The sequence below is a fragment of the Hyperoodon ampullatus genome (genome assembly GCF_949752795.1).
Source record: "Hyperoodon ampullatus genome assembly, chromosome: 10".
NCBI lineage: Eukaryota > Metazoa > Chordata > Mammalia > Artiodactyla > Ziphiidae > Hyperoodon > Hyperoodon ampullatus.
This window is the reverse complement of record NC_136923.1, coordinates 81115820-81142050: the sequence shown is the minus strand read 5'-3', so window position 1 is coordinate 81142050 and position 26231 is coordinate 81115820. Positions and strand designations below refer to the sequence as shown.

At 54.7% G+C, this 26231-nt stretch overlaps 2 protein-coding genes across 2 annotated transcripts in view; one reads left to right on the top strand and one right to left on the bottom strand.

The window, feature by feature from the left end:
• TRAM2 (translocation associated membrane protein 2) overlaps positions 1 to 15015 on the top strand; it is a gene marked incomplete at both ends in the record, with an annotated part of 70160 nt that extends 55145 nt beyond the window's left edge. The window contains 9 exons of the mRNA XM_079712965.1: positions 1693 to 1802; positions 2244 to 2360; positions 7969 to 8027; positions 9156 to 9240; positions 9794 to 9864; positions 12457 to 12561; positions 12759 to 12902; positions 13667 to 13830; positions 14942 to 15015. Of these exons, the coding sequence (XP_079569091.1) occupies positions 1693 to 1802; positions 2244 to 2360; positions 7969 to 8027; positions 9156 to 9240; positions 9794 to 9864; positions 12457 to 12561; positions 12759 to 12902; positions 13667 to 13830; positions 14942 to 15015 (929 nt within the window). The remainder of the gene's footprint in view (positions 1 to 1692; positions 1803 to 2243; positions 2361 to 7968; positions 8028 to 9155; positions 9241 to 9793; positions 9865 to 12456; positions 12562 to 12758; positions 12903 to 13666; positions 13831 to 14941) is intronic.
• An 8178-nt stretch (positions 15016 to 23193) lies between these two features.
• The window catches only part of EFHC1 (EF-hand domain containing 1), a gene marked incomplete at its 5' end in the record, with an annotated part of 67041 nt that continues 64003 nt past the window's right edge, over positions 23194 to 26231 (bottom strand). The window contains 2 exons of the mRNA XM_079712657.1: positions 23194 to 23377; positions 24774 to 24984. Of these exons, the coding sequence (XP_079568783.1) occupies positions 23306 to 23377; positions 24774 to 24984 (283 nt within the window). The 3' untranslated portion in view covers positions 23194 to 23305. The remainder of the gene's footprint in view (positions 23378 to 24773; positions 24985 to 26231) is intronic.

Here is a 26231-nt window from a genome sequence, read left to right as displayed (position 1 = left end):
CACAGTAACCCTGCAGTACAGGAACTGCTGTTATCCTCATTTTACAGATGAGGAATCTGAGGCACAGAAAGGTCAGAGGTGCTCCAGAGTCACATAGGAAATAAATGACATTTTCTTTATCCATTTGTCTGTTGACGGACACTTAGGTTGCTTCCATGTCTTGGCTCTTGTAAATGGTGCTGCTGTGAACACTGGGGTGCACGTATCTTTTTGAATTAAAGTTTTCATCTTTTTTTTTTCTGGATAAAGAAGATGTTTTATACACGCACACGCACACACAATGGAGTATTACTCAGCCATAAAAAAGAATGAAATAATGCCATTTGTAGCAACATGGATGGACCTAGAGATTATCATACTAAGTGAAGTAAGTCAGACAAAGACAAATATGATATCACTCATGTGGAATCTAAAAAATAATACAATAAATCTATTTACAAAACAGAAACAGATAGACATAGAAAACAAGCTTATAGTTAGTTACCAGAGGGGAAATTGGTGGGAGGGATAAATCAGGAGTATGGGATTAATAGATGCACACTACTATATATAAAATAGACAAGCAACAAGCATTTAATGGATAGCACAGGGGACTATATTCAATATCTTGTAATAACCTATAATGGAACATAATCTAAAAAACTATATATGTATAACTGCACCACTTTGCTGTACACCTGTAACTGACACGATATTATAAATCAACTATACTTCAATTTTTTTGAAAAAGAGGGAGGTGTGGGTTCCCTGGTGGCCTAGTGGTTACGATTCCGGGCTTTCACTGCCGTGGCCTGGGTTCAATCTCTGGTCCAGGAACTGAGATCCCACAAGCTGCATGGTATGGCAAAAAAAAAAAAAAATCATCAATATCAAAAAAATAAAAACAAAAACAAAGAGGGAGGAAATAAATGACAGAGCTTTGATACAAGCTCAGGTTTCTGAGTCCACACTCTTTTTTAAATTATTTTTATTTTTGACTGCATTGGGTCTTCATTGCTGTGCGCTTTGTCTAGTTGTGGCGAGCAGGGGCTACTCTTCGTTGTGGTGCACGGGCTTCTCATTGCAGTGGCTTCTTTTTGTTGCAGAGCACAGGCTCTAGGCGCATGGGCTTCGGTAGTTGTGGCTCGTGGGCTCTAGAGCGCAGGCTCTGTAGCTGTGGCACATGGGCTTAGTCCGCGGCATGTGGGATCTTCCTGGACCAGGGATCAAACCCATGTCCCCTGCATTGGCAGGCAGATTCTTAACCACTGTGCCACCAGGGAAGTCCTGAGTCCATACTCTTAACCCTGCATCATGCTTCCTCGATGAAGTATAACTGCAGTCCCATTTTTACAGGGAAGGCGATTACGGCTCAGAGAGGTTGGTCACTTTTCTACAGTCACACAGCCAGGGAATGATGGAGGTTGGTTGTCTCCAACTGCTGGCTGCAGCCACTGTGCCTTCCTGCCCAGATCAGGAGACATCGTCATGATATGCCGTGTGCTGGCTTCTCCTTTCCCCTCTGCACTGGTGCTCCCAAGGGCCAAGTCCAGAGGGTGGGTGGGATTCTCGGGAAGAAACTCTTCTAAGTCTGGGGTTACAGCCAAAGGGAAGCATTTGATGGCACATTGTGCTCCAGATCTCCTTTCAGTTTTGGGTCCCAGAGCACTTCCTCACCGAGGGATGCTGATGTGGCTCTCGTTGCCTCCACAGATGGGGAGACGGTGCACTACCACTACGGGCCGAAGGACCTGGTCACAGTCTTGTTCTACATCTTCATCACCATCATCCTGCACGCTGTGGTGCAGGAGTACATTTTAGACGTGAGTGACGTGTCTGGATTCCGAGATGGGAAGCTGGGGGGATTCGGTAGGTGGAGCGGCTGCAGCTCTGAGGCCTCCGCTTTGTTTGGAGGCCCTGGTTGGTCTTAGCAACTAGATCTCCTGCACCACAGTTTGGTCTCCGTCCCCCTCAAAGCCTTCGTAGCACGTGGGACCGCAGTGTTTATTACACAGGAGGGAGCTGCCTGAGGTATGACGACACGGTGTCCTCAGGGGTCGAACACAGCAACCCTTGGGGGATGTTTTCTTTACATCTCAGCTAAAGACATTCATCTTGCCGCTTTCTCGAAATGCTCGTCTTAAACTAAACACTATATGCACACACGAGGCTTCAGCCCTTTTGTGGGGAGAAAACAGGAGTTTGAAACCTGCTGTTACCTATACACTCACATGTTAATATGCAGGATTCTCTTTATTCTTTAGAAAATCAGCAAACGGCTTCATCTCTCCAAGGTCAAGCACAGCAAGTTCAACGAATCTGGACAGCTGGTCGTCTTTCACCTCAGCTCCGTGATCTGGTGCTTCTACGTGGTGGTGACGGTGAGTGGTCCTAGGGAGTGCTGATGGCTGGGGCCCGGGCTGCCATGTTATCGCCGTGAGAGAGGGGTCAATGGTTTAGGTGCTATTTAATAGCTGGGGAGCGTCCTCTGGTCCAAAAGTAAACACTTGTTATCGTTACGATGTGATGTCATGGTGATGACAGCGTATATCTCCATAGCTCCGTGTTCCGTCCTAGCGCCCTCGCACGGTGCTGTCCCCTGAACTGAGTTTTGTGTTCATTCCGGTACCTGTGTTATGGATTGAAGAAATCCAAGCTCAGATTTCGCAGTGGCCCCATGGTCACGTGGTTCTGAAGTGGACAGGCCTTGGACTTGAGGGTCCAGTTCGGTTTCACCACACTGGCCTCCCGAGGCTCGGCCAGCATCCCCCTGCATGCACATCAGGTCCCGTGAGAGTCAGTGCTGTTTCTATGTCTGGAGGACCAGACAGTTGACTGGCCTCCCCTTTTGCACAAGAATACTCTTATTTCAAGCAACCTTTGATACAGCAAAATTCCTTCATACAAAGGAATGTGGACAGCCCTTCGGGGTCCTTTGTAACAAGCCTGTCGTCCTAGGAAGTGTTTAATCCCCTCCATCCCCCCCAACCTGGAGCACCTCCTGTCTGTAACCTGGTCTCTTCCTCAGGAGCTAGAATTGTCCTGTGAGAAGTCCAGGCCCGGGGCTTGGAAAATTCAGCAACCCTGTGACCTCCTAGAAGCTTCCTTCCCTGCCTCCCCTGACCTCTCACCCCGTTCCCCTTCCTTAGCAACAGTGATGAGCTTTCCCATCCTCAAGACCGACCTGTCTGTCTGCGGGCTGAACCCTGAATCCATATTCTCAAAGCGGGACTCAGCATGCCCTTTTGTTTGTTACCTTTATTTCTATTATCATTTAATCACAGAACAATAGGAATTTTAAATGCAGGGCCAAGGCCTCTGTGCTCTGGAGCAGGCCTGCCACATTATACGCCCCCTGGGGCAGACTTTGTGTGTGGTCTGTGTGAGTAGCGCCCCCTACCTTTGTGCAGCACACATGCGGCCCCGGGAAGTCTAGGTACCGCTGGGCTCAGGCCTCTCCCAGCCACTGGGTGTTTGGTTTATGCGGCCTCTGGAGACCCCGAGCTGCCTTGAAGCGGAACAGCCCTTGGGTCCCACGGACATTTAACTGCTCTTGCAGGAGAAGTGTTGCCTCATCTCTGAATCACTTTTGCCCTTTCTGCCTCAGCCCACCGTCCACCCCAGCTGTGACCCAGTTTCACCAGATTCGCAGGCCGACAGCCAAGGGATTTCCCCCCAGTTCCAGAGTGTGCAAGGCTCCTGGGCCGTCCAGGGCTTAGAAATGATGCTCGTTAGTCTGGAGCTGCCACCCTTTTCTGGGGACGTTTATAACAGGCTTTTACCATGGTGACAGCCAGGTCTCCACTCAGCATCTCCAGCAGGAGAATAGAGACCAAGGGAGCCTGGAAAGTTCCAGTGACCCCAGGTCCTGGTACGTCGTGTGGCTCTCAGCCCTCACCTGCTCCCTCCAGGCCATTCTGCATGGAGTGAAGGTGACTGAAGAAGAGAGGGTCGTTTTGTAAAAGGAGTGAAAACAGCTAGTTTTTTAAATCCTATGTTTCTGTTATGATGAACTTGTTCTCGATTCTTCTCTTTTGCTCTCCGGTCAGTCCATCGGCAGGTTCCCCCACCCACTGCCACCAGCACATGGAGCGTCTATCGCCTGCTCTCTGCCTACACCTCTGCCCCCAGGCCCACGGGTCTCTCCAGGGGATTCTTGACAATATGCTACCAGCATCTAGTGGGTCGAGGCCAGCGATGGAGCTGAATATCCTGTGGTGCCCAGGACAGTCCCCACAGCAAAGACAGTCTGGCCCCAGGTGTCACTAGTGCCACGGTCAGGAGGCCCTGAGCTGCAATCCAGGCCACCATCATCTCTTGCTGGACCACTTCTGGAAGGAGGCTGTTTCCACTCCTGTGTCCGCTCACCCCAATCCGTTGTCTGCCCAGCCAGACCGATCTTTTTAGAACATAAACCAGATCCCTCATCCCCTGCTTCAAATCCCCTGTCGTGCTCGTGCTGAAGTGGTTCTCCTTCCTCACTCCTGTGCTCTGGGTGCTGCTGGCCTTATCCGTCTGGCTCACTGGTCCCAGCCCCGCTGTTCCTCTAACTCTCCTGGCTCTCTTGCCTCCTGGGCTTCGCAGGGGTGCTTCCTCTGCTGCAGTGCTCCATCCCCTGACATCCCGTGCCATCCGAGTCTCCACCTAAACGTCACCTCCGCAGACAGCTCCCCGCACACTTGTATGTGCTGCACCACGCCTGTTGCTGTGGCGTTTTCTTGAGCTGTGTGTTCTCTGCTGCCTGCCTCTCCCCCGTACTAGCCCCCGAGCTGCTGGGAGCAGGCACCGTGCTCACTGCTATCCCCCAAGCGCAGTTCCTGGTGTATACTAAGTGCTCACTCAATATTGTCGTGAGAGAGACTAAGTCGACTGCAAATGCCTCTTCTTGTTCCAACCTTCAGCAGTTTTTAAAGTAATGAATTGCTTGTTTTTACGAACATCATAGATGATCATTAAAAAAAAATAAGCCATATATAAAAGTTTGAAAAAGAAAGTAAAAATTGACCCTAAATCCCTCCCCCCACGAAATAACCAGTTTGATCTTGGTGTTGAATTCAGACATTTCTCTCTGCATTGATCCAGGCAGGGGGATGGGGTCGTAGATGGGCCAACTGGTAATTTAATAAGGATATCGACCTCCTACCTTTAGTCTAGCTCTCAGCTACTGTTCATCGTTCAGGGGAAACAAAACGCTGTACTGGGAAAGCACGGTGGGAGGGTGCCTGGCTTCCCGGGATGCCTCCATTCACAGTTTAAACCTGCAGCCCGGCGCTCAGCGGGGAGCGCCTCTGAGGCAGGGGCTCAGGTAAGGGCTGCCTCCTGACACACAGACTGCCTGCAGCAGAACCTCAGCAGTGGGTGTTCCTGACGGACCACTGGGTCCAGGCAGCAGCTGGCTGTGTCCAGACTGGATGCTGCTCTCTCTTCCTGTGGTGCTTTTTGTTCATCCACTGGAAAGGAAGGCTGCAGGGGAGGGGGCGGGGTGCCAGCTCGCTGAGGCCTCCCTTGCTCCTGGTTGATTTGTAGAATCAGGAGAGAACAGAGGATCTTACAGGCCGCCCCCCCAGACGGCAGGCCCACTGGCGGGTGGGACCTGGGGGCGAGCCCACACTCGGTGTGCTGTGCTGAGCTCCGAGGGGCCCCGGCCCAGCCTCCCTGGGCGGTTGCCTGGCCCGAGGTCTGGAAAAGACTGTTCTCGGAGCCGTGAGTCATTCTTCCTCTGGCTGCCCTGCTCGCCTCCCTCCGCCCGGGACTGCCCCTCGCGGGCCGGCAGCATTGTTCTGGGGCGTTTTCTCTGCTGGTTGGCTTCACAGTTCTGATTTCTTTGTCTCCTAAGTAAAGGGCCAAGCTGGGGAGGGTCCCTGTTTAAAATCACAGGATCGTCTGGGCTTTTTGAGCTCTTAGATTTCTGTCAGGGCTGCTTTTCTTGGCCAGTCTTTTTTTGGCGGAAATTCTTCTCCCACTTCGATCCCAGAAGTACCATTTTCATCCTTAAATACATTGGTGCTTCCTCTAGGAAGGAACGGCCTCCCCGCTTCGGTTTCCCTGGAAAGGGGGTAGGGAGGGCGGAAGGCCGTGAACCTGTGTGCCCGGGGCCGGCATCCGATGCAGGCGGCGTGGGGGGTGGGCAGAGAGGGGTGGCCCCGGTGTGGGTGCGGAAAAGCCCTCTCCCCCCCCCCCGACCCGCGCGCCGCAGAGCCTCCCACCTCTGCCGAACTCTGAGGGGGAGATGGAATGTGGCCGGGAGGGTCTGGTGGGGAGACCCTTTCCTTCAAACCTAAGTTACTGTGACTGCCCTGGGGCCTGTGCCTGATGCGACCCATCCGTTGAGTCATCGTGCTAATGAGGCCCTGGTCTATCTGAAATGTCCAGGGGGCACTTAGTGACTCGGGGTCTGGGTGGGAGTACGACTGAGGCTCCAGTAGTCACCTGGAGGCTCCTCTGGGGACTGCTGGGCCTCCTCCCGCCAAGGGCAGCCCCGTCCTCGGTCCCGGTGGGAGCATCTGAGGCTCTGGGCCCCCTCGTCAGAGCCACCAGTCGGTTGGTTTATTTCCGACTCACCGGGACAGCCAGGCCTGGGGCGCTTGGACCAGGAGGCTTGAGGCGCAGCTCAGAATTCAGTCGTGCTGCCGAGAAGCGACCTTGTTTTGGGAACCCCCTCCTTTCCCTGTCTCTAAAAGGAGGTCAGGGTGGTGTCACCTCCTCTGCCCTCTGAGCGTGGCGTGGCGTCAGCCTCCTTTTGCTCGGGGTGGGCCGTTTCCTCGTATGTTCTGTAATCTTGGATTATAAACTCATCTTTAGTGAGGTTGTGTGTGTGAGAACCCTGTACGTTCTCGGGTGAAAGTACGTCCCGATGGCTTCACCGGCCCACAGATACTGTTACTACCAAGTTCTTAGTGTGAGGGCTCCTAGACACCCAGGTGATGTCCATTTGAGCTCCAAACCCACGTGAAAGTGAATCTGAGGTTACAGGTTTTCAGGGGGTCATAGTTTTGTTTCCATCCTGAGCCCCGGGCGAGCAGACATGGTCCTCTTCTCCCTGCCTTGCTCGTCGGACCCTTCCTAGTCTCCCCTTTCTCTGGGGTGCTGGCCCTTTAAGGGTCTTCTGTTCCCACGCAGGCGTGAAAGCTCTGGCCCTACAGCCTCACCCGCTGCTCCTGCTCAGGCTTTTAGCTCCCTACCCTCTTGGGCCCTCGGGTTTTCCCTTTCTTATTGTGAGCTCAGCTTTGCATTGAAAAGAACATTTGTTAGACTGCATCCAGCATGTCCAGATGTTTTGTAACAGGAGGGTTTTCAGGTCACCTCCCCTACTCTGTAAGAGGACCTGGGCTAGATACTGGAGATGCAAGGAAGCGCCAGAAAAAAGAAGCCAGAAAAGAAGGCATGAGCAGAGTCCTGGTGGCCCGGCAGTGATGGTGCTATGTGATAAGTGTCACACGTGAGGCCCGCTGGGGAGGCCTGTGGGGTCCTGCCATTCTTTTTATTTGTGGTGGTGTGAAAAGCCAAAGAAGGCTTTTCGTTTTTGCAGTGGACGGTGGTTCTGGGGTCCATGTGCTTATTCACTCTACAAGCATTTCCTGAGTGCCTGCATGCCAGGCATAATACTCGACGCTGTCACATAAACATAAACTGTCACATTTATTTCTAACAATAACTCTGGGAGGGTATTTTTATCCTCATTTTACAGATGAACCAGCTGAAACTCAGGGAGACTAACTTGCTCAGAGGATGCAGCTGATCAGTGTCAGACCCACAGACTCGGGTCCTCTGACCCCAGAGCAGGGCTCTTCCTCATACATCACGGCTCTCTTTTATAGTAAAGAGACCGGCCAAGTGCCAGAGGGCCTCCATGTTCACGTTTCCTGTTCCTTCCTCATTCTGGCAGCTGGGGACTAGGTGCGACCCTGACCCTGACTCCTGACCCCCGGACCCGCCCAGCAGGCCTCACATTCACATCTCTAAACACGTGTCTCTTCCCGTCCACCACAGGAAGGATATTTAACAAACCCAAGGAGCCTCTGGGAAGACTATCCGCACGTGTACCTCCCGTGAGTACTGTCACCCTCGGTCCCCAGGGAGGAGCGGGCTGGTGCACTGGCTTCTCGCCCCAGAATGTGGGCAGAACACAGGCCGGTGGGCCCGAGGACCAGAGCGCCCCCGAGCCTGGCAGGGCTCAGTGTCGTGGAGGCAGATGTCTGGGAGGTGCTTCCTCCCCGTGTTCTCACAGGCAATTCCTGAAATGACACGTCACCTGCAGGAGCCCGGGCACAGGGTCCTGTCTCTGCCCAGGCTGCCATCACAGAGCACTGCAGGTGGTGGGGTTCCCAGGGGCTTATAAACAGCAGACATCCCTTCCTCACAGTTCTGGAGGCTGGCAGACCCCGTGTCTGGTGAGGCCGCTTCCTGCTTCATGGATGACGTCTTCTCTCTGTGTCCTCACGTGCGGAAGCGGAGAGGGGCCTCTTTTACAAGGGCACTAATTCCACTCTGGAGGGCTCCACCCCCATGACCTAATCACCTCCCAGAGGCCCCACGTCCCGGTACCATCACAGTAGGGGTTAGGATTTCAACGTGTGAATTTCGAGGGGGGTGCAAACATTGGGTCTGTAGCAGGTTCCTACAGCGCCTGGGAGGGACGGGGAAGCAGAGCCTCTCCACGGAGCTTTCTGGGCTGCACCCTCCTGGCACCTGCACACGTTCGCACACGTCTCCCCTCGGGCCTCCGCGGGAGGCAGCGGCCCTCCTGTCCTGTGCCGACAGGACACCGGGAGGGCAGAGCTGGGCCCGTGTCCCCCAGAGACCACGGCCCTTAGAACAGCAGCACCAGAGACTTAGCAGAGTTAGGTCCTCCCTCTGCTGCTGAGACCCCTCCATTCCTCAGCTCATCCCTGCCACCCACCATCTCCTGCCCTGACAGCGCTCTGCATTCAGCCCCCTCCTCCTCTGCTCTCTTTTCATCCTTCTTGTGTCTTTTCGTGGACTTCCTGTGTCCCTCCACGTGCATGGTCCTGTCTGTGGAGCAGTGTCCTGGGCTTGGGGCCGTGGTGCTCCCCATCCCCCCACCTCCTCCCTCCATTCCTCCCTCCCGGCCCAGCTCCTCACACCGCCTGGCCCTTGGCGAGCACCTGCAGGGGCTTCTCTCCATCCCTCTGGGTGACCGGCCCCCTTGTCTCCAGCTTCCAGGTCAAGTTCTTCTACCTGTGCCAGCTGGCCTACTGGCTGCACGCACTTCCTGAGCTCTACTTCCAGAAAGTACGGAAGGTGAGTACTGGCGGCCCCTCTCTGACGCTGCTTGTCCCCACTGCCCTCCTGCTGTCCCTCCCTCTGGCCGCCCATGCGTGGGGGTGGAGACGGGGGTGTGTTGGCGCGTTGAGTGAGATGTTGAGCCAGTGCCTGTTGGAATCTCCCTGATGACCTCCAGGAGGGGGGCCGCCTTGTCAGACTCCCGCCTCCCACACAAGACGTGTGGCTTTGGGGGGCCTGACTCATCTTCGGGGGAGCGGATGGAGAGTTCTTTGCCTTTCCTACAGTCTTTTTTTTTTTTTTTTTTAAGCTTCTCTCTGGCTGATTTCCTAAAGCCCTGTTCCCCAGTCTCTGTCTCTTCTTTCTCAACCTAATTCCGCCCCCTGACCACTGAGTCGCCTTCAGACTTTGTGCAGCCAGGTGCGCGTGTCTCCAGTGGGACCTGGGGCTGTCTGGCAGCCCCGCTCCACGGGCCTGCCATGTCCTTTTGCACTCCCCCTGTTCCTCTACCTCCCTCTGCATCTCCAGTTAGGGAATGAGCACGAGTACTGTTTGCCTCTCTCGTCTGCAGGAGGAGATTCCCCGGCAGCTCCAGTACATCTGCCTGTACCTGGTCCATATTGCGGGCGCATACCTCTTAAAGTGAGTGACACCCGGAGCGGGCCAGATCTCCCTGCCTTTTATGTCTGTGCCTCTCTCCACACAGTCATTTAATCAGGAGGCATTTCTTAGACACTTACTGTGTGCCAAGCACCATGCTAAGACCTGGGAATACACAGATGGATAATGGAGGGTTCCTTTATGTTTACTGGATTATTCTCCACCGAGTAGGAGAGACAGTTACAGACAAAGGTAAAGACGGTTAGTGGGATGAACACTGTGGTACCGTATGGACCACCTGCCGTGGGAACCCAGAGGAGTGACTACCTCAACCCGAGACAGGGCCAGGGAAGGATCCCAGGGACGCGGGCCGTGAACCAGGGCTTTGCAGGTTGAGGGCAGCCTGAGCGGGGCTCCTGCCCCATGCATCCAGGCGGTGGCGCTCTCAGAGCTCGTGGCCCCGGACTCCCCTTCCCTTCGGTTTGTAATGAAGGGTAGAGTAGTCACTGCTTGGTTGTCCTCATGTCAGAAGAGCTGCTGTCGCCTTGAGTGTCTCTGTTGTGAAGAGAATCACTGCTGAGCAGGACCTGTCCTTCTAGTTTGGAGTTTTCTTGGGCTTGGCTTTTGCAGTATAGGAGAGCACGCGCTGTATAACCTGCTCAGGTGCCCGAGGGTCGCGGGCCCGGAGTCTCCTGGGTCCGCATGGCAGGCATCCCGTGAGAATGACTGACCTGGGGGACCGGAGCCAGGTCTGCTCTGTGGTCTCTGGAGGCCGAGAGTGGCGTCCGTGCCTGGCTGGGGCTCTGAGGGGCAGAGGCTGTGTGGGTCCAGCTCTGCACTCGTGTCGCAAGCTCCTGTACGGGTGGGCGGGTGGGTGTGAGGAAGCAGTGCCGCGAGGATGGGGACGGGGAGGATCAGGGCAGGGTCTGACCCTGTTTGGGCCGAGTTCTTGTTCTGGAAAGAGGCTAGAACAGAAGGCGGAGCAGCCAGCCCTCTGCAATCATGCTGGCCCGGCCCCAGCGAGGCCGGCCCGGCCCCAGCGAGGCCGGCCCGGCTTAAGGTGAAGCCGCCTCTCTCCACTCCTTTTTTTTTTTTTTTTTTTTTGCGGTACGCGGGCCTCTCACTATTGTGGCCTCTCCCGTTGCGGAGCACAGGCTCCGGACACGCAGGCTCAGCGGCCATGGCTCACGGGCCCAGCCGCTCCACGGCATGGGGGATCTTCCCAGACCGGGGCACGAACCCGTGTCCCCTGCATCGGCAGGCGGACTCTCAACCACTGCGCCACCAGGGAAGCCCCTCTCCACTCCTTTTAATCTAGTTTTCAGGAGTGAGTGAGTGTGGGGAAAGGAGAGGCCCTCGGCTGCAGGATTTCCCAAGGAAGACAGACCTTTGAAGTGGCCAGCGATGCGGGGTCTTGTCTGGGGAGAGCTGGGCGCTGGGGGGCTTCACTCACCCGTGGACCCAGCCCTGCTTCAGGAGGGGCAGTTCCATGTGGGTGAAGGCAGACAAGGCCCTGTTCTCCTGGGCCGTCTGTTCCAGTGGGGCCGGGGGGTGGACCATAAATAAGGAAATGAGAGAGTTTCCCCAGGTGGTTAAGTGTGAGGAGGAAAGTAAAGCAGGGTGATGGGACGGCTGACTCGTCCACTTGGCCCCCTGTGGTGAGAAGAGCTCTCTGAGGAGGGGACTCAGGTAGAGGCGCGAGTGACAGCCAGGCAGGTGGATACCTGGGCGGAGCTGTGCAGGAGAGGGGACCACAGGGTCAGGGCCCTGAGGTGGGAGCAGGGCTGGGCGGTAAGGCTTGAGGTGGTCAAGGGCAGGATCCTGCTGGGCATCCTTGGCTGTGTGTAGACACGGGGTTTTCACATCATTCTCTTGACCGTTCTCAGGATCCAGTGACTTTCCTGAATGATTCCTCACTTCTTTGGTCCCCCTGGGTGGAATCACGGGGTCCCTCTGCAGCACGGCCTGCAGGTTTTCCACCCAGCCCCCCAGTATCTCCCTGACTTCCCAAGGCCCTGCCTGCTCAGCAGCACCCGTAACTTCACTGTGCAGCCTTCTTGCGTCTGTTTGAACCACAGCCGACTGTCGGCAGCAGACTGCCTGGGAAAGTCAGTAAGAGCGTCGTGCCCGGAAGTGAGCAGGGGGCATGGGAATGGGGGCTCGTGTTTGAAGAGGTTCGTTCACTAGCACATATTTTGATGTTGAGTTTTGCTTCTTCGTATACCTCTTAGCTGTGAGGACTCGGATGACACAAAAAAAAAAAAAAAAAAAATCAGACGGTAGGAATTCCCTCCCACCAATCCCTCATATTTCTACAGGCAAAGCTCAGCAACTTGTTCTGAGCACCTCTTCTGTGTGTGGTCCCGTGCCAGGTGATGAATACAGGTGACAGGTGCTGCGAAGGCAGCCAGGGCCACAGTGGGAGCAGGAGGGGCGCTGGGCCCAGATGGGACAGGTGACATACCGGGGGTCGGTATTAAGGAAAGTTCTTGAAGGTGTGGCAGCAGAGCTGAATCCTGAAGGATGAGGCGGGGCTCGCAGGGAGGGCGGGAGTGGGGAGAGGAGCCCAGGCCCCTTGCCCCCGGCTCTCGCGGTGCCTCGTGGGGACTGTGAGGCTTGTCTGTGTCTCCGCAGCCTGAGCCGCCTGGGCCTGGTCCTGCTCCTGCTGCAGTACTCGACCGAGTTCCTCTTCCACACAGCTCGGCTCTGCTACTTTGCAGACGAGAACAACGAGAAGCTGTGAGTGATGCGGACGGGCTGAGGCCCGGCGAAGGGGAGGGCCCCGCGCTGGCGGTAGGCAGGACCCTGGGGTTATTTTTTCCTGGAGCATCTTACTCTGGACACCTCATCCCTCAAGCACCCTCCTCGGCCACCCTTGGACCCTCTCCCCACTTGTTGCCTGAAGGCTGACGTACCTCCCCCGCCTCCCCGGGCAGGTTCAACGCCTGGGCTGCTGCATTTGGAGTCACCCGCCTCTTCATCCTCACCCTCGCCGTGCTGGCCATTGGCTTTGGCCTCGCTCGCGTGGAAAACCAGGCCTTTGACCCCGAGAAAGGGAACTTCAACACGTTACTTTGCAGGTGAGTTGGGCAGGAGCCTCCCGAACTCGGCACAACTTCTGCCGAAGGTCAGGAGGCCGCAGACCACTGGGTCTCCCGCACCGTGATGTTTAGGGGGGGATCTCAGACATCTGGCCCGAGGGGAGAAGAGATGCCAGCCTCCTGCTTCCATCACAGTCGTCTTCCCTCCCTGGCCCGGGTCTGTCAGGCTGCAGGCCTGGTGCCGGTACCGCTGGGAGCCCCTCCCCTGGCCCGCGCCTCACTGGGGGTGCCGGGTTCACGTCCAGACTCTCAGTTGGCTCTTACAACCACGCGTGGGCTCTTTACAGCGTGTTCTCAACAGTGTGGCCAGTGGCCTCGCACAGCGGCCAGGAGGGCAGCGAGGAGGCCACGGTCTCCATGACACCCGGGGCCCAGCGGGGGTCAGAGGTTTGTCCAGGTTGCTCAGCTTCTACGTGGCTTGCCGGGTGAGAAGCCGCACTTCTAGAATTATTTCTGCTGCATCGTAGTTCAGTTCCCTTGAATCCTTCCGACATACACGGGGCTTACGTGGGCCGCGCTCTGCGCTGTGGGTCCAGCAGGCACGGGGCGGTGTGACAGGAGCAGGACCCGCATCTGTCACCTCCTCCCGCTGGTCCCTCTGCCCGCCCTGAGGCACCTGGAGCAGAGCCTGGCACGGGCCCCGCTCTTCCCGGAGGTGGTGGTGGGCCGGGCACCGCGGGGTCCTGGCCTGCCCCCTGCCCGGGGCGCATGCAGCCGGAGCCCACCGAGCCCTCTGCCCACAGGCTGTGCGTGCTGCTCCTGGTGTGCGCCGCCCAGGCCTGGCTCATGTGGCGCTTCATCCACTCCCAGCTGCGGCACTGGCGCGAGCACTGGAGCGAGCAGAGCGCCAAGCGCAGAGTGCCCGCCGCGCCCAGGCTGGCAGCCAGGCTCATCAAGAGGGAGTCGGGTGAGTGCCGGGTCCATGCGGGGCGGGCGGGGACCCCCCAGGGCCCCGGACCGGGCCTGCCACTGCCCCTGCCCCATCCCACCTCCTCCCAGGCCCCGGGCTCCTCAGCTCCTGCTAGGGCCTGACTGGCACGTGGCTGGGCCCACACAGCTTGTGGGTGGGGCTGGCCGATGCGGCGGGGGCCCTCGCGGCCGCGGTGGGCAGGGCGGCGGCTGGGTGGGGAGCTCTGGCTGGAAGCATGTCCGCAGGGTGGCCTCGGGGGCCCCACTGAGGGCGGCGGATGCTCTCTGGGTCCTCACCCGCCCCCCTGCTCCGCGTCCCGGCCTGGCCGTTGCCCAGGATGCTGGCTCTGCCTCTCTCTTCAGGGGTGACCTGAGGGGACACAGCGCTCGGGGGGCAGCGTTTGGGAGACAGCCGCTTCTCCTCTGGCTCCCGCCAGGTCCTGGGGCGCTCGCTGCCAGCCCCGCGCTCTCTGTCCAGCCTGGGGGCCTGTCTGCACCAGGCTCTGTTTCCTGAGTCACCGGCCTCTCTCAGGTGTGGCCTGCTCGGCAAGGGCGCGTGCGCGGCTGCGTGTGACAAGAAGTCAGGCCCGGCTGGCGGTGGGGCGGGTACGGGGTGGGCTGCAGCCAGGTGTGCCTGACGTTGAGCGAGCAAACAGGGGTGTTTAGGGCAACAATGAAAAGCACGCTTTTTCTGTCAGAGGAGCGCCAAGCGAGGAGTAAGAGTAAGGCCTTGTCCCTGCAGCCTCTCTACCTCCTCCCGACCGCTCCGCTTCCTGGGACCTTTGCTGAAGGGGGCTGGTGCCCTGCAGGGGCCCGAGAGGAGCTGAGGACTAGGCTCTGGCCCCGCCTCAGGCCTGGGTGGGTGGGCAGGCCTCTGCCTGTTCCCTGGTGGCTGTGTGTCATCCAGCCCCTCCCGTGGAAGGACAGTCAGAGACCACCCACCTCAAGTGAAGCAAGACCCTGGGGGGGGGGCAGGAGCCCCTGGGAGCCGCCTGCTGGTGCCCTTCGCTGCGGGGGCTGCAGCCTGGGTCCCCTCGGCTCATCCTGTGTGCAGCCTCCTGCCCCAGCCCCAGCCCCAGCCGAAACACCGCGATTGTCTCCATTCCCAGGTTACCACGAAAACGGAGTGGTGAAAGCAGAGAACGGAACCTCCACACGGGCTAAGAAACTCAAGTCTCCTTAGGGCCGAAGTGCTGAGAACAGGAATCCTCTCGCGGGCCCAGCAGGGAGGCCCCCTCATGCTCCGATGCCCCATCTCACACAGCAGAAACCTGTCTTCACACAGGGCCTTTTCCTCGTCCTTACGTCTTGGCTTTCTCCTCTTCCTTCTCTGTGAACCATTCTCAATAAAACCAAAAATCTTCCTCTTTCCCTCCCTCCAGCCACCTCCCATCCTCACCTCTGTCCTGTGTCGGGTTTTCTAGAAGCCCGGGCTCTCACGGTTACCTTCCTGCTGGCCGCCTCCTCCTCTTCCTTCACAGCTGTTTCCTTCTCTTTTTACTTGTTAATTTACCTTACTGTGCAATTTTTCTGTGTCTGATTTTTACAATGAGAGGAGGCGACGCCTGTAGTGCTGGCCAACCCCCCACCCAGTCCCCAGGACCTGTCCGGGCCGGCAGCCTCGTGCCGGGGAGCCTCCACCAGGGCCGGCGGCAGATCCCCGTGCGGATGGGCAGCAGAAGGGGAGACTGGCCCTCCTGGATCGTCGTCTCCAAGGTGCTGAGGAACCGACGAGAGTATGATTCCAGTCCTGCGTGCACCATCTTGAGGCCCCGTGGGGCCGCTGCTAGTTGGAAGTGCCAAGGCATTTGGCTTTGGGACATGATGACTCGGTCCAGAAGGATGGTGCTGACTGTCTCGGGTCCCATGACTCGGGAGAGCTCACCAGCGGCCGGTCCTGGACACCAGCCCCCTCTCTCTGTCGGGGACGTGCTGAAGGAGGACGAGTCTTCCCACTCTGCAGCAACGGCAAAGCGACCAGAGCGGCGGGCTCTTCTGGAAAGGTAACGCGGCAGAAATGATGGAGGCGCCAACCTAGCCTTTCTTTGGCAGGTCCAGCTGCATTGCTCTTCCCACCGTTCACCAGCATCCAAAACCAAACCAAGCAGCAGTTAACAAACCAGCCTGGCCGGGGACATGCTGGTTCTAAACCCCAGGCCCAGCAGCCCAGTTGGGCGCTGGCCTTGCACCTGACTTCATCTCTCTCGCTGCAGGAACACTAAGCCCCCCGTGGCCCCTGGTGCCCCAGGGAGGGTCACCTGGGCCCCTCGTCCTCTGGCCTCACTTGCTGAGTGTCCTTTGGAATTGTCGTCGTCGTCTGCTGCTGTTTGCTGAGCACACCCACAGCGTTTTAGATGGTTTGAAACCAGGCCGACTCAGAATCGCTCTGCTGGTTAGATGGGCAGACACAGCCGTGCTGATGTGCATCTTTTGGCCCCTCTTCCCGCACACGTTCTCCCCCTCTCCCCAAAGACAAGGCCTCCAGGCCCTCATGGTGCCTTGTGGGGACTCCAGCAAGGAGCTGGGCTCGCAGCAAGGACGCCCGAATGCTGTGGGCACAAGGATGTTAGTGTCATTTGACGTGCTGGTCCTCCTCCTGACATCACAGTAGAAACCAAACTGGGTTATTACCCAGAAGGCGGGGAAGTGGGTCTTTTCATCAAGGCAGCTCCCGTCTCCAGATCACTTGCATCACAGAGGTTTTAATCTACCAGTGCCTGGGGATTTGCTTCCTGACACCCTGGTTAGACCCTCATCTCTCCGTTCAGGATAAGGCTGGGGAGATGGGAAGAAATTCTCTTATTTTGATTACCCTTAGGAGAGGGACAGCGCTTTTGAAAATGCGAATTCCTCCCATCTTTCCTTCTCCTTCCCTGACACTTACCTGGGCTGCAAAGCAGAGTGTTGGTGAAAGGGCGGCTTGTACCAACCCCGCAGGCCCAGTCTGGAATCCCTCAGCCATTCAGTCAAATGGTCCTCCCTTCCTGCTCGTGGCTGTGGCTGACTGTGACTGAGCCAGTGTTCCTGCTTGGCCTAGGGATGCTGTGCAGCCCACGTCAGCCTGCAGCCTCCTAAGCCTGGCCCAATCCTCTCCAGGCTGTGTCCCTGGCCTTGGCACTGCTCCTGCTGCGTGCGGGAGGCCGCCCCCCACCAGGGAGCCCTGCTGAGTCATGCCTTCAGCGGGTACCTGGCCTCCTTGCTGTGGACTTGGGAGCTGCAGCTGAGGTCCTGCCATCGGGCAGTGACTCTTCTCACATTCAGAGGTGATCGCCGCCACAGCACACGTGCTTGGTGTGCCCTTGGTCTCCTGTAAGTTGGCCCCTCGTACCGTGTGCCTCTTCAAGGTAGTACCACCAGCCCGGGGCCGGGCCAACTCTCGCCGCATCCTAAAGGACGGGGTTGGGTCCCTGATTGAGAGTTGGGAAAATCTTTCCTGCTGCGTGAACCCCCTGAGACCATGCATGAGGCTAGCATCCCACCGGCCGGTTTCAGGACTGGTTTGAGGGGAGGGTGAGAGGAAAACTGTAGGTGTTCTTGTCACCCCGGGTGTGCCTGGCGTGTTTGCTTCAGAGCAGAGCCAAGCCATGGCAGGCGGGCTCGAAGCATGTTGCCGGGGGCCGAAAGACTCACTTCCAGTTCGTCCTCCCAGCCTGTTGGGTTGGCTTGTCCTGATTCGGCCGTTCTGGCTATGTTCTTCAGTCTTAAACACTCTCTGTGAAGGCCCGGCCAGACACCCCCAAGTATGAGAGGCCGCTTAGCGCCATCCGCCAGGAGGAGAGCAGATGCTAACCTACCTCAGCAGCCCCTGCCCTCCCAGCATCCCTGGCTGGCACGCGTGCAGGGGTGCCGGGCAGGGTGGTGTGGGAGAGGAGGCTGGGGGATGGACAGGTGATGTCGGCTGCCAGTGCCCCTCCTTGGAGGCTCCGTGATGGGAAGTTGTTTTTACTCTCCAGGCTCCGATAGCTACACTATAGTAGATTACAGATGTCCCTTCTGAAGGCAGGGCAGGTTCTGGGGGAAGGAGAAGCAGGCCAAGCCAGACCTGCATCGTTGCCGAGAACCTTTTCCCTTCCTGTCCCAAGGTGGAGCTACCAACGTTTCAGAAACCAGACTAGACACCTGTGCTCTGGCCACCTCTGCAGATGCTCCTCTTGACTTGAAACCCTTGGAGCCGGGCTGGCTGTTCTGGGATGCATGCAGCTGGGTTTGCTTTGGGGACCTTCTTTCTCCATACCTTTTACTTTCTCCTAAGTGCTGAATAAGAGGTAGGGGCGGAGAGTGCGCCCCCTCCGGATTCCACACAGAGAATCCTAGTCCCTGGGAGCCTTTTTAAATTCAAAGTGGCGCGATGCCCCCCCACCGCTTTGGGTTTCCTTCCGGGCTTCAGCCTCCCTGGTGGCCCGTCCTAGGCCTGGGGGCCAAGAAGGCAGGGAGGTCTGCATGGGACTCACTCCCCTGCTGGGGCGTCAGCGTCCCAGTGAACAGACCCGTTCCTGATGGCTGGGGCCTCTGCTGTGGAGAGTGGCCTTTCTCCCCCTCCCCGCTGCCATCAGGAGGGACTGGGCGGGACTGGAGAGCTGGGTCTTGACAGATCACTGGGGACTTAGGTCGAGCCTCCGGCCCGTGAGGAGCCTTCACCAGCTCCTCACTGGATCCTAGTTCTCGCGTGAACAGTGACTCAAAAGGCTGAGGATGACTGCCAGCCCCCGCCCCCTCCCCCCAACGGCTCACTCTCTTTACGGAGGGCCCCGAAAAGCACAGGGATTTTGGCTCTGCGCGGCCCCCTTTTGCCCCGAGCTGATCCTGTATCTTTTGTGTCAGAAGTGCCTTATGTGCCATGGTCTCCTGGCCTCCACTTGCACTGTGTGGCCAGCGCCCCGGGCCCCGGCACAGTTACATGTTAAAGGGACACGGATTGTGACAGTTTCACCTCATTCGTCTTAGCCTCACCGCCACCGTCCGGGTCTCGTGGTGTCCGGTTTCTCCCTTGTGTCTGGTGGCTGTGAGGGCCCCTTCACGGGCACCTGCCTGTCAGGGAAGCTCGGGGCTCCCAGGGGCACCAGACCTCCGCGCCTCGGCCCACGTGGTGAGCTTTGCTCATCCAGCTCCCCTCGCGTGTGAAAGAGGAGGCGCCCCGGCTCTAGCCTCTTTTCCTCCATACTGCTTCCCGTTCGACCCCGCGTTTCTGCGGTAAGGTGTTTACTCTCACTTCCCGGTCACAAGCGGCGCTCACAGGTGCCCGTCTGACGTGGGTCCGGGGGGGCTGTTGCAGGGCACCCCTCCCCCCCCACACGGTGTGCCCGCCTCTCGCCTGCCTCGTCCTCGCTCTTCCGGGTTGTGCAATACCTCTCCTGGCCAGTGGTCTTTCCCACAGGCCGTCTGTCCCTTCCAGTGCCTGGCCACTGGGGTGGGCAGGACCCACGGGAGGGTGGTCGTCATCCCCACAGAAGAAACAGTAGCCACGCTCCCTCTGTTGCTGTCATTCTGGTGACCCTGGTGGCACTCTAAGTGGAACACTGTAGCATCATCTTTGAAGTCCATATAGTTTTAAAACTGTTGAAAAGGAAAAACACCATCCTCACGATGGGGCATTAATAAGTCAGCATCTGGGAATAAGATCTGTGTGACACCTGAGGCATCACCATCAGTTCGCTGTAAGGGTTCTAGAGTTTCTTGTTCGTGTGGAGAGGAAGGAGGTTTTCCTGGGAATCGGCCACGCATGGACAGCCCTGGTCAACTGATCAGATCTGACTGGTTGTAAGTACCACCATTTCCTTGGGTACAGATTCAAGTGTTTATGTAATGAGACTACACACCTCATTTTTTCAATTCCTCTTGTTTAATAAACATCTGAAGGATGAGCTGAGGCTGCCGGTGCCCTGAGCAACTCATAATGCAAATGTGGACAAAGCGTTTTTTTGTTTTTCTACTTTAGCCTATTCATGTTATGGACCAAATTTCAACAAGAAACTCAAGGAAAATTTGTACCTGCCATATTTATGCTTTCATGTAAAAGGGGTTTTTTTGGGGGGGCTCTTTTTACTTTCAGTGAACTTTTTTCCAAATCCTTTTTTTTTCTGTCCGGTTTTAAAACAAACTACGGTTTTGTATGGATTTTTTTTAATGTACATTTTGAAACAAATGATCAACAAATATTTTTGAAATAACTGAATAAAAGGCATTGAATTATTCGCCTACTTGTCTCGGGTATAATTCCTTCTATTCCTTTTTATCTGGATGCTCACATTTGCTTTTTTTTTTTTAAGTAAGTTGCAATCATTATTTTATTCCACCTCTTAGATGGCTATCTGGGAACTGATTAGGGTGTCGCTTCAATGCATCACAGATGCATGTTTTTCCCCTGAAGACTGAAAAGGATAAGAGTGCTTTAAAATAATGATATTGCTGGCAGCGTTATTCTTTGCAAGACTTTGCATCAACTAGTCTTAAGTTTGTATTGCTCACATTTGCTTTTATATGAAGAACGAGTTTGCATCAATTTCAGCCTCATTTCTAACAAACATTTTTCACTCTCATTTCTTGCATATCTTTTGAGATATATATTTGTTCGTTGTGGTCATGTGAGTTAGGGAATTGGAATTAAGGACGGAGAAGGAGTCAGTTATATTGAGTGGTGGGTAGTAATTAGCCTCGTGTTTATTGGTGTCTGTAACAGGGAAGTGTGAACGTGGAAAGGAGTGTGATGACACGGGGGGGTGTGTGGGCAGGAAGCGCCACAAGGAGGCGCACTGTGCCTGCTGTACGGCTGCCCCCATCACCCATGGGAATACGTTCTGAGACCCACTCCCCCAGTGGACGCCTGAAACCCCAGAGAGTTCCGGGCCCTAAATGTGCTATGTTGTTTCCTATACATACCTACCTATGGTGAAGTCTATAAATTAGGCACAGTAAGAGCTTAACAATGATAATAAAATAGAACAATTATAATCATATACCATAATGAAAGTTATGTGAATGTGGTCTCTAAAAATATCTTACTGAGCTGCACTCACCCTTCTTCTTACGACGTGAGGTGACTGAATGCCCGAGTGATGAGGTGACGTGAGCTGGATGATGCAGACGCTGTGGTGGAGCGCTGGGCTACTACTGGCCTTCTGACGACACGTCAGGAGAGGATCACTTGCTTCAGGTGATCATGGATCACTGAGCCATGACAATGTCAACGGCTGGGGATCCCGGGTGGGACCAAGTGGGAGGCTGCAAGATCTCATCACGCTACTCAGAATGGCGCACAGTTTAAAACTTATGAATTATTTCTGGAGCTTTCCATTTAATATTTCCAGACCATGGTTGACCATGTTTAACTAAAACTGTGGAAAGTGAAAGTGTGGATAAGGGGGACGACTGTGTTATGGCGTCACTTGGCTAGGAGAGGGTGGGGCTAAGTCTGTGTATAAAAGCCACCAGATGTCAGTATAGGTGCTGAATAGGTGCTGTCCGAGCGTTGGTACCAGCAGCGGGCACAGGACACTGCTGGCATCAGATGGCCTGTTGCCCATGGCTATCTGCTGTTTTTCCAGAACCATCTCCAGAGAGAGCTCAGGAGATGAGTGCAGTTAGTTGAGGACAGGCATGGGCTATGAGGACCAAACAGGAACCATGTACCCTGGCAAAGGCACGGTGCCAACGGAGAGCAAGCGGCTCAGCCGGAGAAGCTGGTGACCTTGGGCAGTCAGCCTTTCTGAGCCTGCTTGCTCATCTGGGCTCAGCATTTTGGGGGGGTGTCGGCTGGCTGGTTTGCTTGTTTTTGCAGGGAATGGTGGTGGTAAGATTTAGTGATGGTGAATGCTAAGTTCATGGTTCAAATAAAGCACTCAATAATTAATTTCTTACAGGAACATGCTCGTGCTCCTACACCAGCAGGCTAGTCACTCACCCAAGTGATCCTTGATTTTCTGGAAACATCTAGAGACATCTTCTCAGGTACCTCTAAAGCCTATAGATACGGGCTTGATACACCCTAATTAGATGGTATTTTCAGGCCCCTGGTGGTGTAGACAGAGTACAGGTAGGAAGGAATCAGAGACAGCATTTATAAAGATGAAGTTGGTGGCTGACTTCAACTAAGGAGCAGCCCTGCTTCTGAAAAGTCCATCAGAGCTCAGTCGATAACCAGTAGCTGCTACTAGTCTTTTCTGCCTATCTTGAGGCCAGGCTCTCTAAAAGCAGTTTTTCTAAAAAAATTTTTTTTTAACTACAGCCCACATCAAAAAATGTTTTACATCATGACCCAGTAAATACACACTCATTTGAAACAAAAGATTCATGAAACAAATCAGTGTACCAAACTGTGATATTTCCTGTTATCACAGTGTCTGCCTGCCAATGCAGGGGACACAGGTTCGAGCCCTGGTCCAGGAAGATCCCACATGCCGTGGAGCAACTAAGCCTGTGCGCCACAACTACTGAGCCTACGCTCTAGAGCCCATGTGCCACAACTGCTGAGCCCGCGTGCCTAGAGCCTGTGCTCCGCAACAAGAGAAGCCACTGCAGTGAGAAGCTCGCACACCGCAACGAAGAGTAGCCCCCGCTTGCCACAACTAAACAAAGCCCGCGCGCAGCAACTAAGACCCAACACAGCCAAAAATAAATTTAAATAATAAATAATAAAATGATATAAAATGCAGGCCTACTAATGGGCCTAGAGCTGCCATTGAAAAACATGGTGTCTACTTCCCTGCGGGGTGGGGCGGGGCAAGCAGCGCTGTCTGCAGCACCACACCCAACCTGATGTCTCTCTGAGCAAATTCTATGCATCCTCCTCCTGATCTTAGTCACTCTACACCTGCATTAGTCAGGGTTCTTTCTCCAGAGAAGCAGAACCGATAGGCTGTATATATATATAGAGAAAGGGACTGACGATTAAGGAATTGGCTCCCGTAACTGAGGAAGCTGACAAGCTCCAGTATCTGCAGCCAGCGACCTGGAGGCCTCTGAGGGCTGATGGAGTAGTTCCTGTCTGAAGGCCAGCGGGCTGGAGCCCCAGAAGAGCCGATGTCTCAGTTTGAGTCCAAAAGCAGGAAAAAGCCAGTGTCAAAGCAGGCCGGAGGAATTCTCTCCCATCAGGGAAAGGTCAGCCTTTTTGTATTCAAGCCTTTAATAGAATGGGTGGGGCCCACCCACATTGGAGAGGGCCATCTGCTTTACTCCATCCACCAACTCAAATATTAACCTCATCCAGAAACGGCCTCACAGACACACCCAGAAATGTCCAGGCACCCCATGTCTAATCAAGTTGACACATAAAATTAACCATCACAACACCCCTATCTCCCCTCCCTAAATAAGGCACCAACCTTAGCTCCTACAAGATCCAATTTAATTTAGACTTCAGTGGTAAAAGAACCAAAAAGGAGATATAATTTCAAGAGCTCCGTAAATACCTCTATGAAGAGCACAGGTATACGTAGGCCCAACCTCAAAATACTGTGCTGCGCTCTGTCCTCAGCAGGTCAGCTGGGGAAAGCACGGACGAAGTTACAGTAGTCAACCTTGTCTTCTCCGTGAGAGCACATCCTGATGAGCTGCGGGCGAGAGAAGGGGAGGCCGTGAGAGACAGATGGGCTGCTTTCCGCTCAGCTGCAGCGCGCTCTTTAGTGCCTGTCCCCTGCCTTTGTAAACCAGCTCAGGCTTTTTATATCCTCGGCTGATTCTGAAATGATCCTGTAAACCAGGAAGGTAGGTCAGAGTATCCCCATCTTCACGAAATCAAAGCTCAGGTGGAGTAAATGGCCTGCCCAAGGTTTCAGGTTGAACATTTATAAGAGCACTGTCACTTCCAAAGCATTTTTGTTCTTATATTCAATACAAGACTTTGTCCATCCAGTCAGCACAGAGTAAGACTTAGAATAGCAGGTTGCTGCTATCACAGCCTAACAGAAAAATCTAGTCATGTCACTGCTCAAACCAAGTCCCCTGAAACACCTGTGAGTGGCAGTAAGCACACTGATCTGCTGTGGCTACTTTAAGGACGTGTGCAAATCCATCCCGCCCCTGCTCTCCCTGTCCCACCTCCCCTGACTGCAGCTCCTCCCTCCCAGGTCAGGTCGCAGATAGCACAAATGACTTAGAAATCGAAGGCTGGGTGTGCTGTCAGCCTGAGACTTGGGAAGCTAGATGGGCGTTTGGCCCACTTGAACCGTTATCCTTCTACCTGCCTCCCTCACTCCTTGCTAATGTTCCCCTCTGAAAAACCCTCGTCTCCAACCTAGTCACACTGGCCCCAAACAGAAGGCTTCCCTAAATGAGTCCTAACTTCCAAACATCCCTTTTTGCTAACGTATCATTAAGAAGGACCACAGCATCACAATGTTCTTGATCAGTGAGAATGTCTCAATAACATTAGCCACCGTCGTTGGCAACTGTGGGAGAAAGTTTGTCCCGACTTCTAGGGGATCCCTGGTCAAAGGGGTTTATAACGAAAAAGAGGTATGAAATGCCCTCTTCAGCTCCCTCATGGACACTCTCGGAGGAGATCGTCCATGTCATCCCTCCACTGGCAGCTGACCATGGACCCCTACTGGCGGATGCTGCTGTCCAGGGCAGCGGTCACGCCCTCTCCCACGCCAGCCCTGCTGGTGGGCTAACGTAGGCTGTGAAGGTGTCAAAGGCTCCCACCATCCTGCTCAGTCCAGCTTTTCAATCTGCCCTTGGCAGCCACCCTCCTTTAGCCCTGACATGGCTCACTGGCCGCTCTGTGCTGTCTGGCCCCTGCCCACTTAAAGAGATGCCCTACAGCAGCAGTTAGGAAAGGATGCCGATGCTAGAGTCGAGGGCAAATGCAATAATCAGGACCAAACAGCAGATCTGAACACCCCAAGTCTTCCCCAGTTAAAACGAAATACAAATGCAACCGCCTTTGGGAACGAGTGAGTGGTGCCCAGCCTCTGCAATCAACCCCGAAGAGGAACTCCTACTCACCTCCTTAACCAAGGAATCATCAACTGGGAGGTGAAAAGAGTCACAGATTTTAAAGAACATCTCCCTGTCCACATGTCCTGAAGCTTCTTTGTCATAAATTTGAAACATCTTGAGGATGTTGTCCCTGCACGGGCGATCTTTCCCTTGCTTCTGGATCGTGTCTATCAGGGCCTCCAGTTCCTGCACGCCTGGGTCCTCTTCCATTTGCTGGCTGTGGAGAGAGGAGATGGATGGATGTGGTGTTTATTCTCGAATGGTCTTACCTCAGTGACCAAAGTTCTCACTTGATGAAGTCGGGGAAGCATCTGATGACAAACAGCTCTGATGCTGAGCTGATCAGTAACTGAGCACTTGCCTGCAGGGGCTGGCAGATGGCTGAGCTCACATCAGGAGCCCTGACTAGGCTCAGCCTCCCCTGCTGCCGTCTATCAAATCCCTGCAAAGAGCCAAATCTACCACCCCCAAGTCTGGTGTCTGTGGGAGTCGCATGATTGTCATCATCTATGTTACAGAATCTAAAAATAAATGCTTTAGAAACAGACTTAAACGTAGTATGATGCGGACTTCCCTGGTGGTCCAGTGGTTAAGAATCCGCCTTTCAATGCAGGGGATGCAGGTTCGATCCCTGGTCAGGGAACTAAGATCCCACATGCTGTGGGGCAACTAAGACCTGATGCAGCCAAATAAATATTTTAAAAAATAGTAGTATGATGAAATCAAAGAGGATCAAAAGGGAAACAAAATATCTAGAAGCAAAAATGGAAATACAGTTGACCCTTGAACAAAGCAGGGTTTAGGGGCATCAACCCTTCGCACAGTCAAAAATCTGCATATAACTTACGGAACAACCACATGTTCGGAGGGCTGACTGTATCTGCAGATTCAACGCATTAAGGATTGTGTAGTAGTATAATACATATTTACTGAAAAAATGTGCATATAAGTAGATGACACAGTTCAAACCTGTGTTGTTCAAGGGTCCCCTGTACTACACACCAAAATTTATGGGATGCAGCAAAAGCAGTTCTAAAAGGGAAGTTCACAGTAATAAATGCCTACATTAAGAAAAAAGAGGGAGTTCCCTGGCGGACCAGTGGTTAGGACTTGGTGCTTTCACTGCTGTGGCCTGGGTTCAATCCCTGGTGGGGGACCGAAGATCCTGCAAGCTGCATGGCACAGGCAAAATAGAAAAAAGAAAGATGTCACATAAAGAACCTAGTTTATACCTCAAGGAACTAGAAAAAGAAAAAACTAAGCCTGAAGTTAGCAGAAGAAAGGAAATAATAAAGATCAGAGCAGAAATAAAGGAAAGAGAGACTAGAAAAATTATAGAAAACATCAGTGAAACTAAGAGCTGTTTTAAAAAAAAAGATAAACAAAACTGACAAACTTTTAGCTTGACCAATTTTAAAAAAAAGAGGGGCTTCCCTGGTGGCGCAGTGGTTGCGAGTCCGCCTG